At 41.8% G+C, this 17,970-nt stretch overlaps 1 protein-coding gene across 2 annotated transcripts; it reads right to left on the bottom strand.

Annotated features, from left to right (window-relative positions):
- Window positions 1–23: 23 nt before the first annotated feature.
- On the bottom strand, window positions 24–9,474 carry scyl1 (SCY1-like, kinase-like 1). Of its 2 annotated transcripts, none has more exons than XM_086085772.1 (18): window positions 9,290–9,474; window positions 7,830–7,970; window positions 7,334–7,441; window positions 6,980–7,206; window positions 6,812–6,902; window positions 6,506–6,661; window positions 6,125–6,283; window positions 5,754–5,861; window positions 5,286–5,399; window positions 5,040–5,195; window positions 4,664–4,852; window positions 4,488–4,563; window positions 3,120–3,314; window positions 2,874–3,022; window positions 2,726–2,806; window positions 2,357–2,656; window positions 1,443–1,521; window positions 24–1,201 (listed from the first exon to the last, which is right to left on the bottom strand). In XM_086085772.1, exons 1-18 carry the CDS (start codon window positions 9,395–9,397, stop codon window positions 1,074–1,076), a joined length of 2,565 nt encoding a protein of 854 aa, XP_085941898.1. In that variant the 5' UTR covers window positions 9,398–9,474; the 3' UTR covers window positions 24–1,073. The 2 variants fall into 2 exon arrangements, with proteins under 2 accessions (XP_085941898.1, XP_085941899.1); XM_086085773.1 differs by having other exon boundaries at window positions 24–1,198.
- Window positions 9,475–17,970: the final 8,496 nt, after the last annotated feature.

The following is a 17,970-nucleotide window of genomic DNA, read 5'->3' as shown; positions in this document are numbered from 1 at the left end:
AGAAGAACACTGAGGCATTCAAAGGCATTTATATATATATATATGTTTATTTCAGAACAGATCACATGCTACATGACTTGGATTCTCTTTTATAAAGGCTTTATTTGATTCTGTTTCATTATGCGTCACAAATCCTTGCATCGAGCTGCAATGACACCCTGATGCTAATTCCTCCAGAAGACTTTTTTTTTTTAAACATACTTCACTGGGAACATGGAATGTGACAGTTTGTGTTCCATGTCAAAACTGGGAGACAAGTAAACAGTTGTGTCCAGCAAAGTAGATGAAGGCACACAAATAAAAAGTGAAAGACAAAAGTGGAATCTCCTTCACTCAGAACCACGGTCAGCAGCGTAAAAAAACAAAAACAGCTGAAAGTAATTTATGTAAAATAAAAACACATTTTGTGAAGGATCAGATTGGGTTGCACTGGAAATGCAAGAACACGGCTTTGTAAAAGGAAACTGTGAGATCCTACCTAGAATATGTCCATGGCGTCATAAAACCTTGATGGAAAATAGAAGCCAAACTAATGAAAACATTTCCAACCACTTTGTATGCTGCACCTCTAACTGGTCTAGGGTTCTTGTACTGAACTTGTACATTAGGTTCAAATGTCCCTGTTCATTAAAGTTATTGATCAGCCTCACAAAGTGCATGCAGGGATTGAATAAAGCCTGGAACTACGTTGTGTGTTTGTGAGCTTGCAGGACATTCTGAAACACCTTTATATATATATTTTCACTATATGAAAAAAATTCATTTTAAGACAAGATGCTCCATTTTATATACATTTACTTTACAACTGTGTCTCTTCTGTTAGGAGCCAACAGAAATATTGTGTAATCAACTTCTCACTTTTCCCCATTCAGCCATCCACATACTGATTGCTGCATTGACAACCCCCTCAAGTTTCAGTTAATGTCAGCTGAGGATCCAAAGCTATGTTGTCCAAATGGGCGAGAGTTCAAAAAGAAGTTCCCACTCTCGTTGTTGGCGCTTTACTAGGAATGCGGCGCCTCCATCTCGTGGCCCTTGCTCAGTCAATATCCCACCTCTCGTTAAACGGCCCATCAGTCTAGTTTGCGCGCACCCAATTTGAGGGGACCTTTGGCAGCTTTGCGTTCCGCCCGTTTGGCCTCCAGCTCTTTCCTCCTCTCCTCTCGTTTCTTCTTGGACAGCTCAGCCTTGCTTAGACCTGCTGGGCGATAACGATAAAGTGGTGCAAACTCATTTTAAGTGATGACTGCATATATCAAGACCAGGGGTAGCTTCAACCCCTTAATTGACGTATCGACTTTACCGCTGCGGAGTGATAACACCTTGAGGCAGAGATGTTGACTATGAAAAATCCTAAATCGTTCAACCCCTAATTGAGACTATATATATATATATATATATATATATATATATATATAAACACACAAACTTAAGTCTCTCACCTTGACTTCCATCTAAGGCTTCCCAACTTTCTTCAGTGCCCCAGTCCCCTGTTGCGTCTGTACCCCAGCCACCTTCAGACTGAAAGCAAAAAAACAACAACCACACATTAACCAAATACAATACTTCATTGATTAAACTGCAGTAAAAATATAACTTTATGTCTTTACAAATAGCACATCAGAGAGAACAAAAAGTATTTATTGTTTTTAAAATCTATTTGATTATACCATTACAGTACATTTTAAATCAAGAGTAATGTTATATGAGTGCTATTCGAAATAAAAAATAGTTGCAAAATGTTTGTTTGGATTTGGGGGGGGGGGTAGTTGAAAAAGACTGTCATTTACATTTATTTGATGATTTGAGACAAGTTTTATTTTTGTGACCACACTAGTATAAACATGACATTTGATTAAAATTACAATTGATATTTAAAGTGGAAGTCAACCTAAACATTTCTTGACAATAATATGCTATATATTACCTCAGTCTACTCTAAACATGACATTCTGATTAATGTTACGTTTGTGGAATATGAGTTATGAAGCAAAATCCAGCCATTTTTATCCATCTCAGGGGGCGGCCATTTTGCCACTTGCTGTCGACTGAAGATGACATCACAGTTGCTCAGGGCTCAGGCAACGACCAATCGCAGCCTGCCTCTTTTCTGAAGCTGAGCTGTGATTGGTTGTTACCTAAGACCTGAGCAACTGTGATGTCATCATCAGGCAACAGCAAGCGGCAAAATGGCCGCCCCCTGAAATTGGATTTTTCTGCGCGGGTTGACTTCCCCTTTAATGACAAGCGTGGTGGACAAGGGACAAATTAAATGTTTATCTCAAGACACCATTGTATGTAAATGATTTAATTCAGAATAAAAGAAAATTGTATTTATGCACTTCTCCACGCTCACCGTGGGGCCCGTCGTGTTTCTCTGGGCCACGCAAGCGAACAGGTCGCTCTGACTGGCTCCTTTGCATGCGCTGCTCCCGTCCCAGTTGTACTCGCTGGCCAAGCGGACCCCCTCGGGTAGGGCGGCATTGACGACGTCCGTGTCCTCCTCGGCCCATTCGTTGCCCCAGCCCTCCTCGCCAGCCGAACTCTGACCCTGGCCCTCTTTCTCGTTGGACCAGCTGTCGTCAGCGTCCCAGCCTGAGCTGCTCCAGTCTGAGCTCTGCTTTTTCACCGCCATGGAGGACGATGACCTGCCCGCCTACAAGCGTTGCATCATCAGCGAGTGAGTTTCGATCTAGAACTCTTTGTGATAAAAGAAGAAACCTACTTCTTGTTCCCTGGTGTTCTTTTTGGATCCTGGCCAGTCCGTATTCCACTCATCCTTCTCAGCTCGACCTTTGTCTGAATCCTTTTGGGAAGAGTGGTCAACATTATAACTTTCCTAACAAAGTATACATATTTAAAATAAGCCATACCTCTAAACTCCCCCAATCCTCCTCGTCATCCCATCGCTCTCCTGGCTCCTCATTATTTTCCGTCCCTCCAAGACTTTGTGATCTGTCCACAGGGCTTAATGCACAAGATCTGTGAGTCTGGGTGGTCTGTGGACCTTTCTCTACAGAACCTAGGATCCAAAAACAAGACAAAAATAGCATGCGGCAGGACTCGGCCTCTATCCGGGACCGCTGTACAGAAATGATTCGTTATCACATGCGCCTTACCAGAGGTTCCATCTGAGTCGCCTGGAGTCACGCTGGTGGCGTTTGAAGCACCGCCGCTCTCACCCGCCACACCTGCCGCTGTCCCTGGTGCGTTGCGGATCAACTTGGAGGTCAGCGAGGACATGCCAGTCACAGCCCAGCCGGTCCAGCCGGAAGTGGTGCCGGGTGGTTGAGCACACGACCCAACATCTTTTTCTGTTTGAACACAAGGAATTGTGTTTTCTTTTTTTTTTGTGGCTTTTTAAAAATGTAACTAAAACATTATTCATCAACAAATTGTTGAAACATTCACATCTAGACAATTTCATTATTGACACTGTGACTGAATCACTTCTGGGAAGGCGGGAGCAACCCAAATGTAAAAATGGCAACTTGTTGCCAGACTAAAATAGTTCTCAAATGTGTAAAAGACATTCGTCAAAATTGACTTTGGATCTAATATTTTTGCTGTCCCTAAATCAGCCAAAACACGCGATAGTCAAAACAGCCTGTTTTAGGGGTGTGTCACTTTTATGTAAATAGCTGCACCAGGCCACGCCTAGGCCATACCCTTCTCTCTCAGTGATTTCGGTCATGGTAGCCATGTGTTAATGTTGTGAATGGAAACGAGTGGCTATGGGAGCAGAAGAAAAGAAAAATACAGACATGTCCTTTTACACATTTAAGAACTATGTAAAAAAATGGCATAACGTTTTACCATAAGAAAAAGTAGCATAACGTTACTACAGAGACTATGTTGTAGCGTTAGTTTGTGATTGTTTAGACAATGGTTATTTTGCCGTAACCGGCAAATCTCCCGCAAACATTATTTTGCCGTGAATGTCTCCGATTTGCCGTGAATGATTGTAGACATTTACAAGCGGTTATGAATAACACAAATGTGCACATTTAGGCCACTGCGCGGTCGCAACGTGCAAGCAATCTCGTCGAGACCACTTAGCGGCCGGTTAGCATCACAAAGTCATATCAACGAGGTGGCGAGTTGCCGGTCATGGCAAATTAGAAGAGAAGAGAAAACCCCACTAAAGTGCATTTTCATATTATGGGACCTTTAACACATGCTGATGAGCATGGAAGCTCCCTGCAATTTTGTTATACTTTCTAAACAAAGTTGTCCATTTTTTATGTGTTTAAAATTTAAAGAAAAAGTATTTTATTTTTTAAATTTTGACGCTAATATTTTCTCTTTTACTGCAAGTGAATATCGGCTCGAAATGTCGGTTATCTGTCTCTTTGACTACTAATATTCGGTATCGGCCTTTAAAAAAAATATATCTGTCTATCACTAGATTAAATGTTAAATGTAAATATGCATCTGATATGTGGTCACGAGTAAGATTAAAAAAACAAATGGAAGTCGTTTCGTACCAATCTCAGCCAGCTTGGTAGGATCTTCTGACACCGTTTCCAGTTTGGAGAGAAAACTCTTAATAGCTTTGAAAGCCTGAATGATTGCAGAAAATCAAATTAAAAGAAGAGAAAACAACAGAAGAGACTGAATCCTGCATGAAGCCCCGAATGTGTACTTAAAAGTGTAGTAGTACCTGCTCCCTGACGCTCTTGTCAGGGTCAACAGTAATAGCACAGAGTGTGGGCAAAATCCGGGCGGCAACCTCCGTTAGGCTGTAGTAGTTGTGTGTGGCGGCGAAGCCGAGCACGCCAGCAGAACGCGACGCTGCGAAGGGGTCTTTTGTGGCTCGTGAGAAGGCCGAAATCAGAACTCGCTGTCGGGTCTGTAAAGATAAGGATCGAGTGTTAAGAGTATTGCACCATATTTTTGAGTGCCTTGAATCTGTCCCCCCCAAAAAATAGATAATTGATGATAATTGGCATTTTCTTTTTAATCTTGTGTGTTTAAAGAGTTGGGGGAAAAAAACTTTTGAGTTCTGCGTGTCTTTATTTGATCTTATTGAGGCTTACGCCAGCATTGAGGTAGGAGGCGATCTTTCCCAGGCAGACAGTGGTGTTGCATCGGATCGGGCCCTGCTCATCCCTGGCCTGCAGCCTGGCAAAATGCCGCATGAGCTCCTGGTTCAAGTTGCTCTCATTCAGTTTGGGAGCCAGCAGCAACATAGACTGCGCAGAGGGGAGAGAAGGAGCCGCTGCATCAGACAAACGTGTGTAGCATACAATAAACATTTAGTTGCATTTGGAGCAAGCACATACCTTAACGGTTTGCTCTCTGATGGCAGGGTTGGTGTCAGTGAAGCCGTGAACGACATGGGGGAAAATCTGGGAATTCACCGCCGCCTCATTCAGATACTGAATGAACTGCTCCATCTAGAGCCACGGAAGAGAACAGCAATACGACGGTGCTTTGAGATACGAGTGGCTTGAGCGAAGCATTTTTTGAAATGCAAGCTGTCCTTTGCGCAATTTTTGGGTGCCTTGCAAGTGCAGACTTGCGATCTGAGCGCTTTATGGTGGCAGTGAAGTCAACTCTCTTCACAATAAAGAGCACCATTGTTATATTGTTAATATTGTTTTTTTGTATTTACTACTTGATTTAAAAAAAGAAAGAAGAACCAGCTGACCAGTTAAACAATTGGACCCTAATTCTAATGAAGAGTATATTAACTCGTGGAACTCAATTGTTAGTTCTACCTGAGGAAGAGATTTTGCGATTTTAAGTACCTGCTGGAGCAGTCGTATTCTCATGGCCCGGTCCGTGGAAGAAAACATTTTCACGATGACCGGGATGATCTTCTGTTGGTATTCTTCAGCTGACAGGAACTTCCCCACCTGGTGGATATTTTTTCAAGACACATAAGCTGAAATGTCACTTCCAAATGACTTCTAAACATTAAATCATTCCACACTAACAGTTTGGAGATACAGTGTTCCCTCGCTATAACGCGGTTCACTTTTCACGGTCTCACTGTTTCGCGGATTTTTGTTTTTAGTGCAATTTTGCATGCATCCTATTTGAGGAAATATGGCATTTAACTGAGTTGTCTAAACTCCTCTGGTATTGACAGGAGATTCAAGAGAGATAAAGGAATGACCTTGAAAAGCGGAGTGAGGACGACGGCGCCGGCGTTCCCAAACTCGAAGGCGGTGAGCAGTTGAGGCAGGACCTTGTGTTTACAGAAGTCCTCTGGGAAAGAGTCCAAGTTCTCACTCAGGTCCTGGAAGAACTGCTGCTTCTCCGCTGGCTCCTTGATCTGAGTAAGGATAACATCTGATGTTAACCCAAAAGTTAGGGATTACAGAAAGACTTAATCTGAAGGAATGAGCATAAATTTAAGATTGCTGTGAATTTCTGGATGTGACACGTATGTCACTACATCCCAAACTCATGATGCAAATATATAGAATTTGGTATCAAAACAAATCACTCTTGTACGTGACTGGCTGTGTTTGTGTTTTTATGCGAGAATGTGGACCTGGATCTCCTCCAGGAAGAGGTTGCTCTCCACAAAACTGTTACTGAGGAACCCTCCGGGGCTTCGGCAGTTCTGGAGGAAGCGGGCTGGATTGGGCCGAGCCCGCGGGTTGGCGCCCACCAACTCGCAGTAGTGTGGAACCAGGGCCTTGGGGATCTGTGGGTACGCAGAAATGAACTTAAGTCATACATGCATTGCATGAATTTGTTTGTTTGTTTGCTTTTTGGCAACAAAAAAAAAAAAGTGACATTCCGGTAATATTTTAATATTAAAAAATGAAATAAGAACAGTGTTCAATTGACTAACCTTCCCCAGTGAACGAAGTGAGGACGTGCGGGCAAGAGCCCCATTAAACACTTCCCAGATTAGACAGCCTAACCGCCACACTTCCACCGCCCTGCAAAAAAAATTATCTTTTAAGAAAAGTGGAAAGATTTGCCAGTATTAAACACATCTCTCCTAAAACTTCCTCACCATTTTTCTCCACTGCAATTGGGCATCTCTGGCGGGTCATACTTCTCCATGTCCGGGTAAATGGACTTCGGATCAGGGAGCGAGGCCCCGCTTGGATCACCCTGTTCTGGGGCAACATGGTCTAAGGCCCCCAGCTTCCACTCTCCCGCTCGATCGACAAAGATGGCCCACAAGCCCAAGTTGTTATGGAGCAGGTGGCAATCATTCACCAGGAAACTCAGAGCTTTCTGACGGAAAAACAAACAAGTAGCGACCAAGTGAGAAGGTGCTTGAGGAGGGGCACATGGGGGGGAGGGGGGGGGGGGGGGTACAGTACTTCACAACATAAAAAAAATTCATAAATAGGTGACTCACTACTATCTGATGCAGACCCCAGGAGACCTCCAGTTCACTAGGAGCGCCCTTCAGGTGAGTGGCCAGTGGAGTCACTGGTTCAGTTACCACATACAGGCTCTTCTCTGTCTGGAATGAGATCAGCACAAGTAAATTGTGACAAGTGTCACAATCTCAATAAAAACACTTAAGCAAATAAAAAAGTTCATCAAAAACCATACAGCATTGAACATTCCCTAAAATAGAAAATTTATTGAAATAGCTTGCTTAGCGCACTTGTGTTGTCACAGCACTGGAATGGCACTTGTCAAGTTATTTATGCAAAATTTGTGCTTGGTCGCAACACAAATTAAGCCAAGGGAACACTGTATTAAAAAAATAGTAAACGGACAACGCCCCAAGGTGAGTTACATAGTATTTTAGCACCATTTGACAATATGGCTCAGCAGGTTGTCAACGCATGTGCTTACGACTGTGGGTGCGCAATTGACCCTCACAATAGCGGGTGAACACACACCTCCAAGCCGTCAACGTAGGCCAGGATGTTGGGGTGGCGAAGGGTCTTCATCCGCTTGAAGGCCGCCTTTGCCAGCTGAGTCTGCTGCTCCGACCCCTGAGCCACCTCGTGCACGAACACTGACACCGGCTCTCCATTGGACTGAGGACAGAGTGAAATTGATGACTTATACAGGGTTGGGAGCGTTACTATAAAAATATACTAAGGTAAAGTTACTAGTTACCTGTTCAACAATTTAGCTAGTAATGTAATCAGTAACATAATATTAAAGTAATATAATTCAATTACTTTTAATTACTTGTGGGTTACTCCAATGCCAAAAATGCTAAAAAAATAAAATAATATAAATAAATAAATAATTAACTAAATATCACTTGGACGTTTATCTTTTATTTTTGAGTGTGCATTTTTGTATTATTAAACATTCACAAGACAAAAAGACAACATTTTATTTTTGAGTGTGCATTTTTGTATTATTAAACATTCACAAGACAAAAAGACAACAACTAATGTTTTGTTTTGATTTCGCTTCCTGACTCGTTTGCGTCCTATTGCATTCTGGGAACGGGAATTAATTAGCTTCAGCTTCATCCCGTCAGCCCTTTTTCTTTCAGAGTATAATTGTATGTGAAAAGTGAATGTTGTAGATTGTCTCTATGATTGTCCGAAAGGAAAAATTAACAAATAAAAACAAAACAAAAAAGGCAGAAGCCAGATAAACTAGAATTCAAATGCAAAACCTCAGAACTGTTATCATCATCAGGATACACATTTTTGTCGATTGTAAAGTAATGTTGATCAAGAGGGAGGTATATTGCTCTAATGATGTCAGACTGTCAACAGCATGATAAAGAGGACACTGGATAGGAATAAATAATGTAATGCATCGATTCATTGTGAATTTTGCCATTCAGCTTCTTGTATGCGAAGAGCAAAAAAAATAAAAAATAAAGTACTCAAACATTGAACAGTTAAATTTAGGTTACAAGGTTTAGGTGACATTTCACCCAAAAGCGGAAAATCTCCAACTTGTGTAGTTTATGTTTAACGCCCGTTATCATGACGACGTCAGGCGATCAGCGACGATGACAACTGAACGTTGAGCACGACACTGACAGCTCATCTTAACGATTATGCGACAATTGGGCTTCTTCTGAACTATACGTACATACGCAAAAAATGTAATCAAAAATGTGTGTATCTGTCGAGACTTTTGATGCGGCTCACTGGGTGACGTGGCGACAAATACGTAACCGGAGCAAGCTCAGCTGTCATTTCTTAAAGCGCTGTTGATTTTAAACGATGACGTTTTTAAAAATCAGATTTATAATCGATCAACCAAAGTAGCAAGACATTATTCAATGTTTAAAAGTAAATTCACACATCGCACAAGCGCTATGATTTTAGTGTACTTCGACAGGCCGAAACTAGCTAAGTGTTAGAGGTTTGTATCATTTTACCTTTCGCTTGCCCCGATGTAACGACCATATTCCAGACTTCTCTTGGCCGTCTGGTATAATTTCATAAGCGAAGTCTTTGACGGGATCCCTGGCAAAAAAGGACCACATCTCCTCTTTCCACCTCACACCTCATCAAACAAACATACTCGCTGCCAGTTGGAGAGGAAGAGCTAGCTTGCTACGGAACGGGTGGAAAAAAACTCCGGGGAAACACGGCACGGTTTATTGGTTCCGTTATTCAAAAATAAAACAAAAGTTACTATGAAAACAGTCTTACTTCTAACCTTGACACAAAATAGATAAGAGGTTAAATATGTTTTTCCGTCGTAATAAATATCGTTTTTTCTTTGCACTCATGCCCATGTATTGATTATTGATGTAATCAATGGAAGCAGCAGATAACTTCTTTTTTTTTAACTATAGAATTTATTGTCGTCCCTAATATCGTAGCATATAGTGCATGCCCTGTTGGCCTGTAGTAGTTTTGCTCTAAAAGGAGAGAAGACAAGTAGTTCTCATGAGTCATTTTTGAAAGGGAACTTTTTTTTGTGTGAGGTGTGTCAACCTTTGTTTTTGTATCTTAATGATTGTCCTACTTTAATATGTCCACCCTGTTAAGGCAAAATTATGATGAAACTGCATAAAATAATCACACTTGTTTGATCAAAAATACACCACTGGCATCATTAGGTTTTATGGACTGGGTGGGCTTTAAAGCCCCCCAAAATAGGCCTAAAAACACTGATAAGGTATGTTTGTTTTTGTGAACATCTAGCTAGCTAGATAGAATGTGCTGATTCATAGAGTAATGGCAAATTTGAGTAAAAAAAAAAAAAGGTTAGGTACACTAAAGCCACCCATTGACAATTCCAAACATCTGGGCATTTCTGCAATCTAGTGTTCCCTAATTTTCCGCTGGGGTTAGGTTCCAAAAAAATACCCACAATAAATGAAATCCGCCAAGTAGTTAGCTTTATATATTACATTATATTTTAAGGCTCTAAAAACCCTCCCCACAGTTTATACACTTTCCTCATTGAGGCATTTACATTTCCTCAAATTACTTGCTCAAACCTTCATAATAGGTACATAACTTACAAAAAATATCTGCAAAATTGCAGCAAAAAAACAAAAACAACCTGCGATACAGCGAGGCCGCAAAAATGTGAACCGCGTTATAGCAAGGGAATCCTGTACATGCAAATGCTTCCTTTACACAATGTAAACAATGGATATTGCATTGCTTTTGCCTGTGACTCGCAGTTAGTCAAATGACATTTTTAGCAGTTGTGCATGTTAATTTACTCATAAATGTGATCGAGACCTAGAAAACCCAAGGTAACAAAATGGTCCAAATCAAAGTTAAAAAATATGTAACCTTATCATGTACACAAATAAGAATCCAGTACACTAATTTCCACTCAGAAATTTATTTATCTGATATTACACATCACAAAATATTTCAAAGATTTAATGCATTACAATTTCAACAGAAAAAGTAACATTACAAGGCATTCATCAGTACACATGTAAATCAGAGAAGTCATCGGGTGGTTGGGCTAGAAAACATTCATACTATACAATCGTCCGGTACCTGCTGAGTGCAACCTAGACAGAGCAAATCATGTGAGGTTGACATTATCGAAATACATCATTGACTTTTACGCAAGGATGCCCAAAAACAAACCCGGCAAACGGGGTTGAGAAAATTTAGCTTTAAATTCTACTTCAGTGCATCACAGCATGTAGAAGTTGACCCGCAGCACTGATAAAAGCAAGACACCGCAGGGAATTGAACCCCGTCCCGACAATGTCAGGAGTGCCACCACCGGAGTCTTTTGCTTTTTCTTAGTACTGTTATTGCGGGCAAAAGCAAAACCTGGAGGAACAAAGCCGAAACTTGTTCCCCCAGGAAAAGAAAACCCATCGACGACCTGGCTGCTATGTGATCTCGTCACTGCACGGGTTAAGTCTGGACACGAGGCTGAAACTAGAAGACACATACTGGTTGCCCCCCCAGGACCCCAGCATTTCCTGCAACGACCAATGTATGGTTGGGTGATTGCTTCCACAGTATCCTTTCATCTAACATGATACCAGCATATCGGGTGGTACTCAAATCCATTTTTCCTCACGATACCGGACAGGACACACGTCAAAGACTGTAGTAAGGGGGAGGAAAAAAACAGGACAATTTAAGGCTCCCCACCCCCTCCCCCCATAAACCCCAAAACATACCAATGGAATAAATATGGTTGTTGTTTACCGCCAACAGTCGAAACTGCATTAATCACCAGCTACTCTTTCTTCCTGAGTGAAGCAAAATTCTTCCACGAAATTTAACTAGGCAGGCAGAATCAAGGCATCCACGACCTGGCGCTGAGATTTTAGTTGCGAGTCTCGAGCGATTTTAGCTGGAAAAAAATTCTGCAAAGACAAAGATTGTTGTGCCCCATCCCACAAACTCCCCAAAAGCTTGGCAATGCAACTAATCATTGTTACGGACAAAGTACAAACAGGTTATGCAGAGCTGATGTAACATGCAGCAAAAGTAGTTAACACTTTAAAGCCATGGCATAAAGATTAAGGGAACTGAAATTACTTAACTTCGGACCCACAATAAGTGATGCGTAAAAGGGGGGGGGGGGGATTGTTGGGTGGAGAAACAAACTTGCAGCTGTTGATTTAAGTGACTGGATTCTCCGTTCCATCACAGGTTAGCCCATCCCAGACGCCATATAGAAAATTTGTTTGGAAATTTGACCTGAGAAACCAAATGAAAAGAGGCACACACACGAAGAGAGAAAAGAGCAGGGCTTCTGCGAAGGACGTCGGCTTAAAGCTCAAGCGCACAAAGGGTTGATACGTCATTCGGGAGGGCTACACATATTCGTTGACAGCTTCCACAGATGGCTTTGCATTCAGAGGCGGGCGAGGTCGGAGTGGACAGACGAAAACAATCTGAAACAAAGAGTGATCTACACAACACCCAGCACAGAAAACTCAAAATTTTCTACTCATCTTAAGTTTTAAGATGCGAAGCAAGGGCGCCCATTGGCCAAAGAGGAATTCTCAAGTAAAGCATTGTTATTGATTTGAGGTTAACATAAAGCCAGTTCCAAGATGTATCTCGTCTACAACTGTTGTTTTGACAAATGAAGCCAACATCTTACTAGTCTCCTGGTTAGATGACATTCCTGCATCGGTCTGAAACCTGAGCTCTGTAAAGAGAAGTGCAGGGACACGAACAACCATAACCAGCGCTTATTAACTGCAACACATTTGCACTGCAGTTCAGATCTAATTCAAGCTGCACAATGCACAGCGTTCCTCAGCTACAATTTTTTTTTTTTTTACTTCACACAGTTGCGTGATTGGTGATATTTCCATTTCAAGGTATACAGATCTGCCACTTGCACAGTTGCGCAAAGGCATGTAGCTGAGGACTAAATATTGCTTGTTCAATTAAAACCTGACAATGTGACGGCTGATTTCTTAGGGCAGCGAGATTCTCGTGTTGTCATGTAGGGTACACGCATTCTTCCTTTGTAGACTTCTCTGTAGAATTAGAGACGGACAAAACAACCCCTACAACCCTCACAAAAAAATAATCATAGAACTGACTATTGTTATCCTTACCCAAATGCTTTACTGCAGATATGACAATCAAGGCCCATCAAATGTGTATCTCAGCACAGTAAGACAAAGCAGTGCTATATATCAAGTTACGTATAGCAAGTTGCTTTTGAGATGAGGGCAGCTTGAGCCCATTCGACATACAGTACCCGTCAGCGGGTTTTAGGAAATTAGCTGCTTTCCAACATCAATATTTGATGGATTCCACTTATCTGCCTTCAATTTCCACTTTGAAAGGGAGCATTCAAGCCCTGGTCACATCCGTGCTCTACAAAGCTCCAAGCATAAATACCTGAAAAGCACAAAAAGAGCTGGCCCACAAAAGCCCCCCCAAAGAACAAATGCATACCAATACTGTATTCAAACACAACAAGCTATGCATTTATTATGCAGGTAAAAAAATCCTTTACAAATAGTTCATTGTATTATCAATACAAAGTTTTGTAACTAATTGCAAAGGAATTGCAATGGAGGAATTTTACCAGACAATGAAAGTTAAAAGTAATGAATACATTTAATGACCTTACGTGATGGTCGAAGCGCAAGGAACGTGTACATACAATGAGTTAGGAGACTTCCAGGCGGTCTCAGGTATTGGAAAAGCGCACAGGACACGGCACACTGAAAAAATGCAAAGGAAAAAGCCTCTCCCCCACAAGACCCCACCCCAAATACAAAGCAGTGCAAACTAAAATAGTCTTACAACATGCTATGTTACACAAGATTTTTCCAACAGTAATTAAATACCGCAGCTGTGAACATGGAAGGATTTCCACCTTATGCATAGATGCGGAGACTTGGGCTTGGATGTAGTAGCTTACTGGGCTGGTAAAACTTAAATCTGCAAAAGTAACAAAGACACACCCCATCCCAACCCCACAGCAGTATGCCTGTACAGAATTGCAATGACTTAGTAGAGAGACTTTTACCACATTCCAAATGTGCTCTGGCTACACCAGGTGACTACTTTAGGGGCTGCTATCCTGCGAGGAAAATTGTCCACTTGAATGGCGTTCGGGATGATTCTTATTCAAGCCATTGTGAAGGGAAACTTGAAAGCTGTGAAGTCTAGGAAGAGACTGGTTAACACCCCCCCCCCCCCCCCCCACCAACCCAGTTCACCCAAGATGTGTATAAGAAACCCAAATGTTGACAAACTTGTCAAGTAGGCCTAGCGAACAACGGACTACCTCTCCCGCCGCCTGGGGAACTACTTGTGATCGCAGGGGGGTAGAGAATTCCGTTAAGGTGTTGTTCTCGCCACACTACCAAGGCATTCGTTCGTCCCAGTGGACACCACCACGCGAGTCAGCACGCAACAGGATTGGTGATCAAGGTACGAAACACTTTAAGATAGCCTGGAAAAGGGAAGAGAAATCTGTGCGAGAAATTTGTCCTACAAAAGGTTTTGAATGTAAAATTTAAATACACAAGGCCTGTTACAGATACCTCTACCGTCATACAAACCACGCCGCCTTTGTGAGTAACTCGAAGCATGAAGACGCTTGCGCCCTGTCCAACCCCTCTCAGCTGGTTTGCTCTGGATCGGCTGAACCACTTCAACGATGGACCTTTGCAGACGCTAACCTGCCTCTGGCTCCATCTGGTGACCGGCTGCTGCCTGCTCTTTGGACCCCTCTGATCGCTCTCCGCACCCTCTGGTCCCAACGCACGCTCCGGTTCCGTCCTGCCTCGTTTGCCCTCTGGTCCCAACACGCGCTCTGGTCCTGTCCTGCCTGGTTCGCCCTCTGGTCCCACACCACGCTCCCGCTTCGTCATCCCCGCGTCGGCCTCACTTGTCGCTGATCCCACGATCTTCTAAAGACTAAGTCCATTCTTCCTCTCAACAACTAAGTCCATTCCTGCCATTAACTCAGTCCATAGCCCATGGGGCAAAAAAAATAAAAAAAATCTTCAGTAATTGAACCGAGCTTGCTACAAACAACTTGGTTTCAGTCGTAAAAAAAAAAATAAAAATAAAAAAAACTTCCAATATAAAACTGAGCTTGATCCAATCAACTTTAATAATTTCTGCAGCAATTGCGGTGAAAAACAAACCGCCATTTTGGGGAAAAAAAATGCCTTTTAGAAGGAAAAAAGCTGCATGACATACAGTAACTACAAACTAAGCTACTGTAGAAGCAAATGTTGCTAGCTGCCTTTTTTTTTTTTGTAGTATGACTCATCGGCTGCTTGTATTTGCCTTTAAAATAACTGCTAACTTAGTAGCTAACACAAACTAGTAACATTTGATTACTGGCTAATCGACCGTTGTACTACTAGTCTTCAATAATGTAACATTGTAGAAAAGGAAGGGAAAAAAAGCTTTTAACAAAAAAAAAGCCCACATTGTAATCTTTAGACGTTTAACAATAGGTTGCGACGACAGTGAACGGAAGGGGGACAACACGCTTTAGTTCAAACCAACCAATGGTAAGGCGTCAGCGTCCCTACGTCACAGCGGCCATTTTGAGCAAACAAAGGTTACAAAAAACAGATTGTACGTCTTCAGACCACTTAAAATTAACCGGTTTGCGGTTTAACAGTAAAAATAAAATAAAAATGCCTTCATTGCAGCAACTCATCTTATCAGGAGTTTAGGTTCGCCAACACTACAACCGTAAAACAAGCAAAAATATATATTCACGTCCAAAGAGCCAGTAATGGCGATCTAGGGTATTAAAATGACAATCTACAAACATTCTTTGACTTGAAGTTTAGTTTGATGAAACGGCTAATAAACATCTCGACTGATGAAACGGCTAATAAACATCTCGACAGAGAAAACGGCCACACAAAAACATACCGTTCACTTTCTGCCTGAATGAACAAAAGACAAGTTCTACATGACAACCTGCGTAATTCAAAGCCACTTCCCTCATCCTTTAACAAATGAACGTCGTAAACTCAAACAAAAAAACACACACAAAAAAAAAGAACGGTTTCACCTGAGAAGCAACCGCAAAATACAGACGAAAATTCGAAGCAATGTGACGCAGCAAAAGAAATGGCGTTCTTTTATACGCTGCGAGTGGTTCGGTCACGGGTAGGGCTACGTATTCATTCGACACGTAAAGTAGTCCTTCATCGCAACATCCATATTTGATTAACGGCTATTTGTTTAGGCGAAAACAGAACATTATTTATCAATTGTATGTATCTGCTTGAGTAAATAAACCGAGAAATGTAAAAACAGGTTACGTTAGGACTAAAGTAGCCAGCCGTTGGGTTTCCAAATTTGAAACAAAACGACTGACGTCACGGTCAACGGTCGTGCGGATTAATATTACTCAAGGTCCTGGCTTCCAAAACTGGATGAAACTAGAATGTGGCTGGATCTACTTTTTGTTTACTGCAGTGATACGCCTTTGTCGTCGAAAGGATGACTATATCTTTCAACTCATCAAATTAACATGTGCCATAGTCACCCCATGAATCGCATGCTTTTTGTCGTATATCGTGGCAGCCTCATAAACACATTTGCCACATTTTATTATATATTCAATAGTCCCACGCTGGTCGGACATAAGCTCAACAGTACTCGTTTTTACTGTAATGCTGAATCTGTGAATTCGTGTCCTATTCTTAGACTATGTACCGGAATATACGACATATTTCCAGAAACATTAGAGTGAACAGGAACTTCAGAGTGGAAAATTACCAGCGTTGTGGGAGAGGGGGAGGGAGTAATGGTGCCAGATACAGCTGGTCGTGTCCAGAAAAAACCCATCGACAGCTCAGTGACAAATGTTAAACCAACCAATTTATTTACATACGACGCCGACCTACGTGGTCTGTGCGTGTCATTCTCTTTATGAGCTTACCTTTGATAAAGCCTTGTCATACAGCTTATGAGATGCATTCGTACGTCAGTCAATCTGAATTTTTTATTATTATCTAATGTGTTAAAGTAATTAACCAAACACACGGTATTAAAATAATAATACATCAGGAATGTGGATGTGTAGTGCTAACCATTAAACAAATAGAAGGAGGGGGGGCATCCACTGTAGCAACATTGCTAAGGGAGTTCCCTTTCTTGACCAACAGGGGGAGCATCGTGACAGTGACTCCATGGATCCAGTCACGTTTTTATCAGTACTAGCCCATCCCCCCAACTCCCACACCCACACGTGTATTTAGGCTGACTCCTCTACATTATCCGAGATTCGTCTGGGCAAAACTCCTTCATTTACATAACTGCCCTAATCATGATTCACTGCCCAGGGGAAGAGTTCAACCACATCCTGGGTTTCAATGCTACCACAATGAACAACACATTCAACGTGACAACTGAGCAAAACAAAAGTCTTATTCTGATTTACTTGCTATTTGGCTGAGTAATAATCTTAAAAGACTGCTAACTGCTGTTATCACTGCTAACTGCAAAACAACTCCTCGGGCATCTGTTTAGAAGAGATGCTTTCTGGACCACTGCTGAGGTGTTCCGGGTTATGTCCCACCGTGAGAAGGTCCCAGGATGATCTAGGACACACTGGAGAGACTGTCTCTCCAGGACTTGACGAAGGAGGTGGGGAGAGGGAAGTCTGTGTGTGCTTCCTTGCAAAAGCTGCTGCCCCGGATAAGCGATATTGGCGTGTATGTTTATTCAATGCTTGTGCTATTCTGAAATGTCTTCCAGTTTTTTTTTGGACTACCATTAAAAAAATAAAATGTGTTTTACCTGAGCCATCATGTTTTCTTTGAAAAATGGCACACATCTTACAAATTGTGTTACTAAAACCTTCAAAGCCATCGAGAGGAAGAGAAATATGTGAACTAAATAACTCCCCATAAATCATTAAGCTAATTGCTATGACCATGGATAGACGTAAGGTAAGTCCGCTGTTCTATTTTTTTCTCTCAATGTTTACATCAGTAATGGAGTGTGTTTCATACACCAACACAAACCTGTTACTCATCAGAAAAACATATTTAAAATATAATAATTATACAGCTAAGTTTTTTCTTCACCTGTTGACATAGCAGCTTAAAAAGCTAGCATGTATTGTTAAAGAATAACGCTAACATTAGCATTGATTTGC

Source organism: Leptonotus elevatus, chromosome 9 (assembly GCF_054856555.1).
Source record: "Leptonotus elevatus isolate MCC_2025b chromosome 9, RoL_Lele_1.0, whole genome shotgun sequence".
Classification (NCBI taxonomy): domain Eukaryota; kingdom Metazoa; phylum Chordata; class Actinopteri; order Syngnathiformes; family Syngnathidae; genus Leptonotus; species Leptonotus elevatus.
This window is presented reverse-complemented; position numbering and strand designations above follow the sequence as displayed.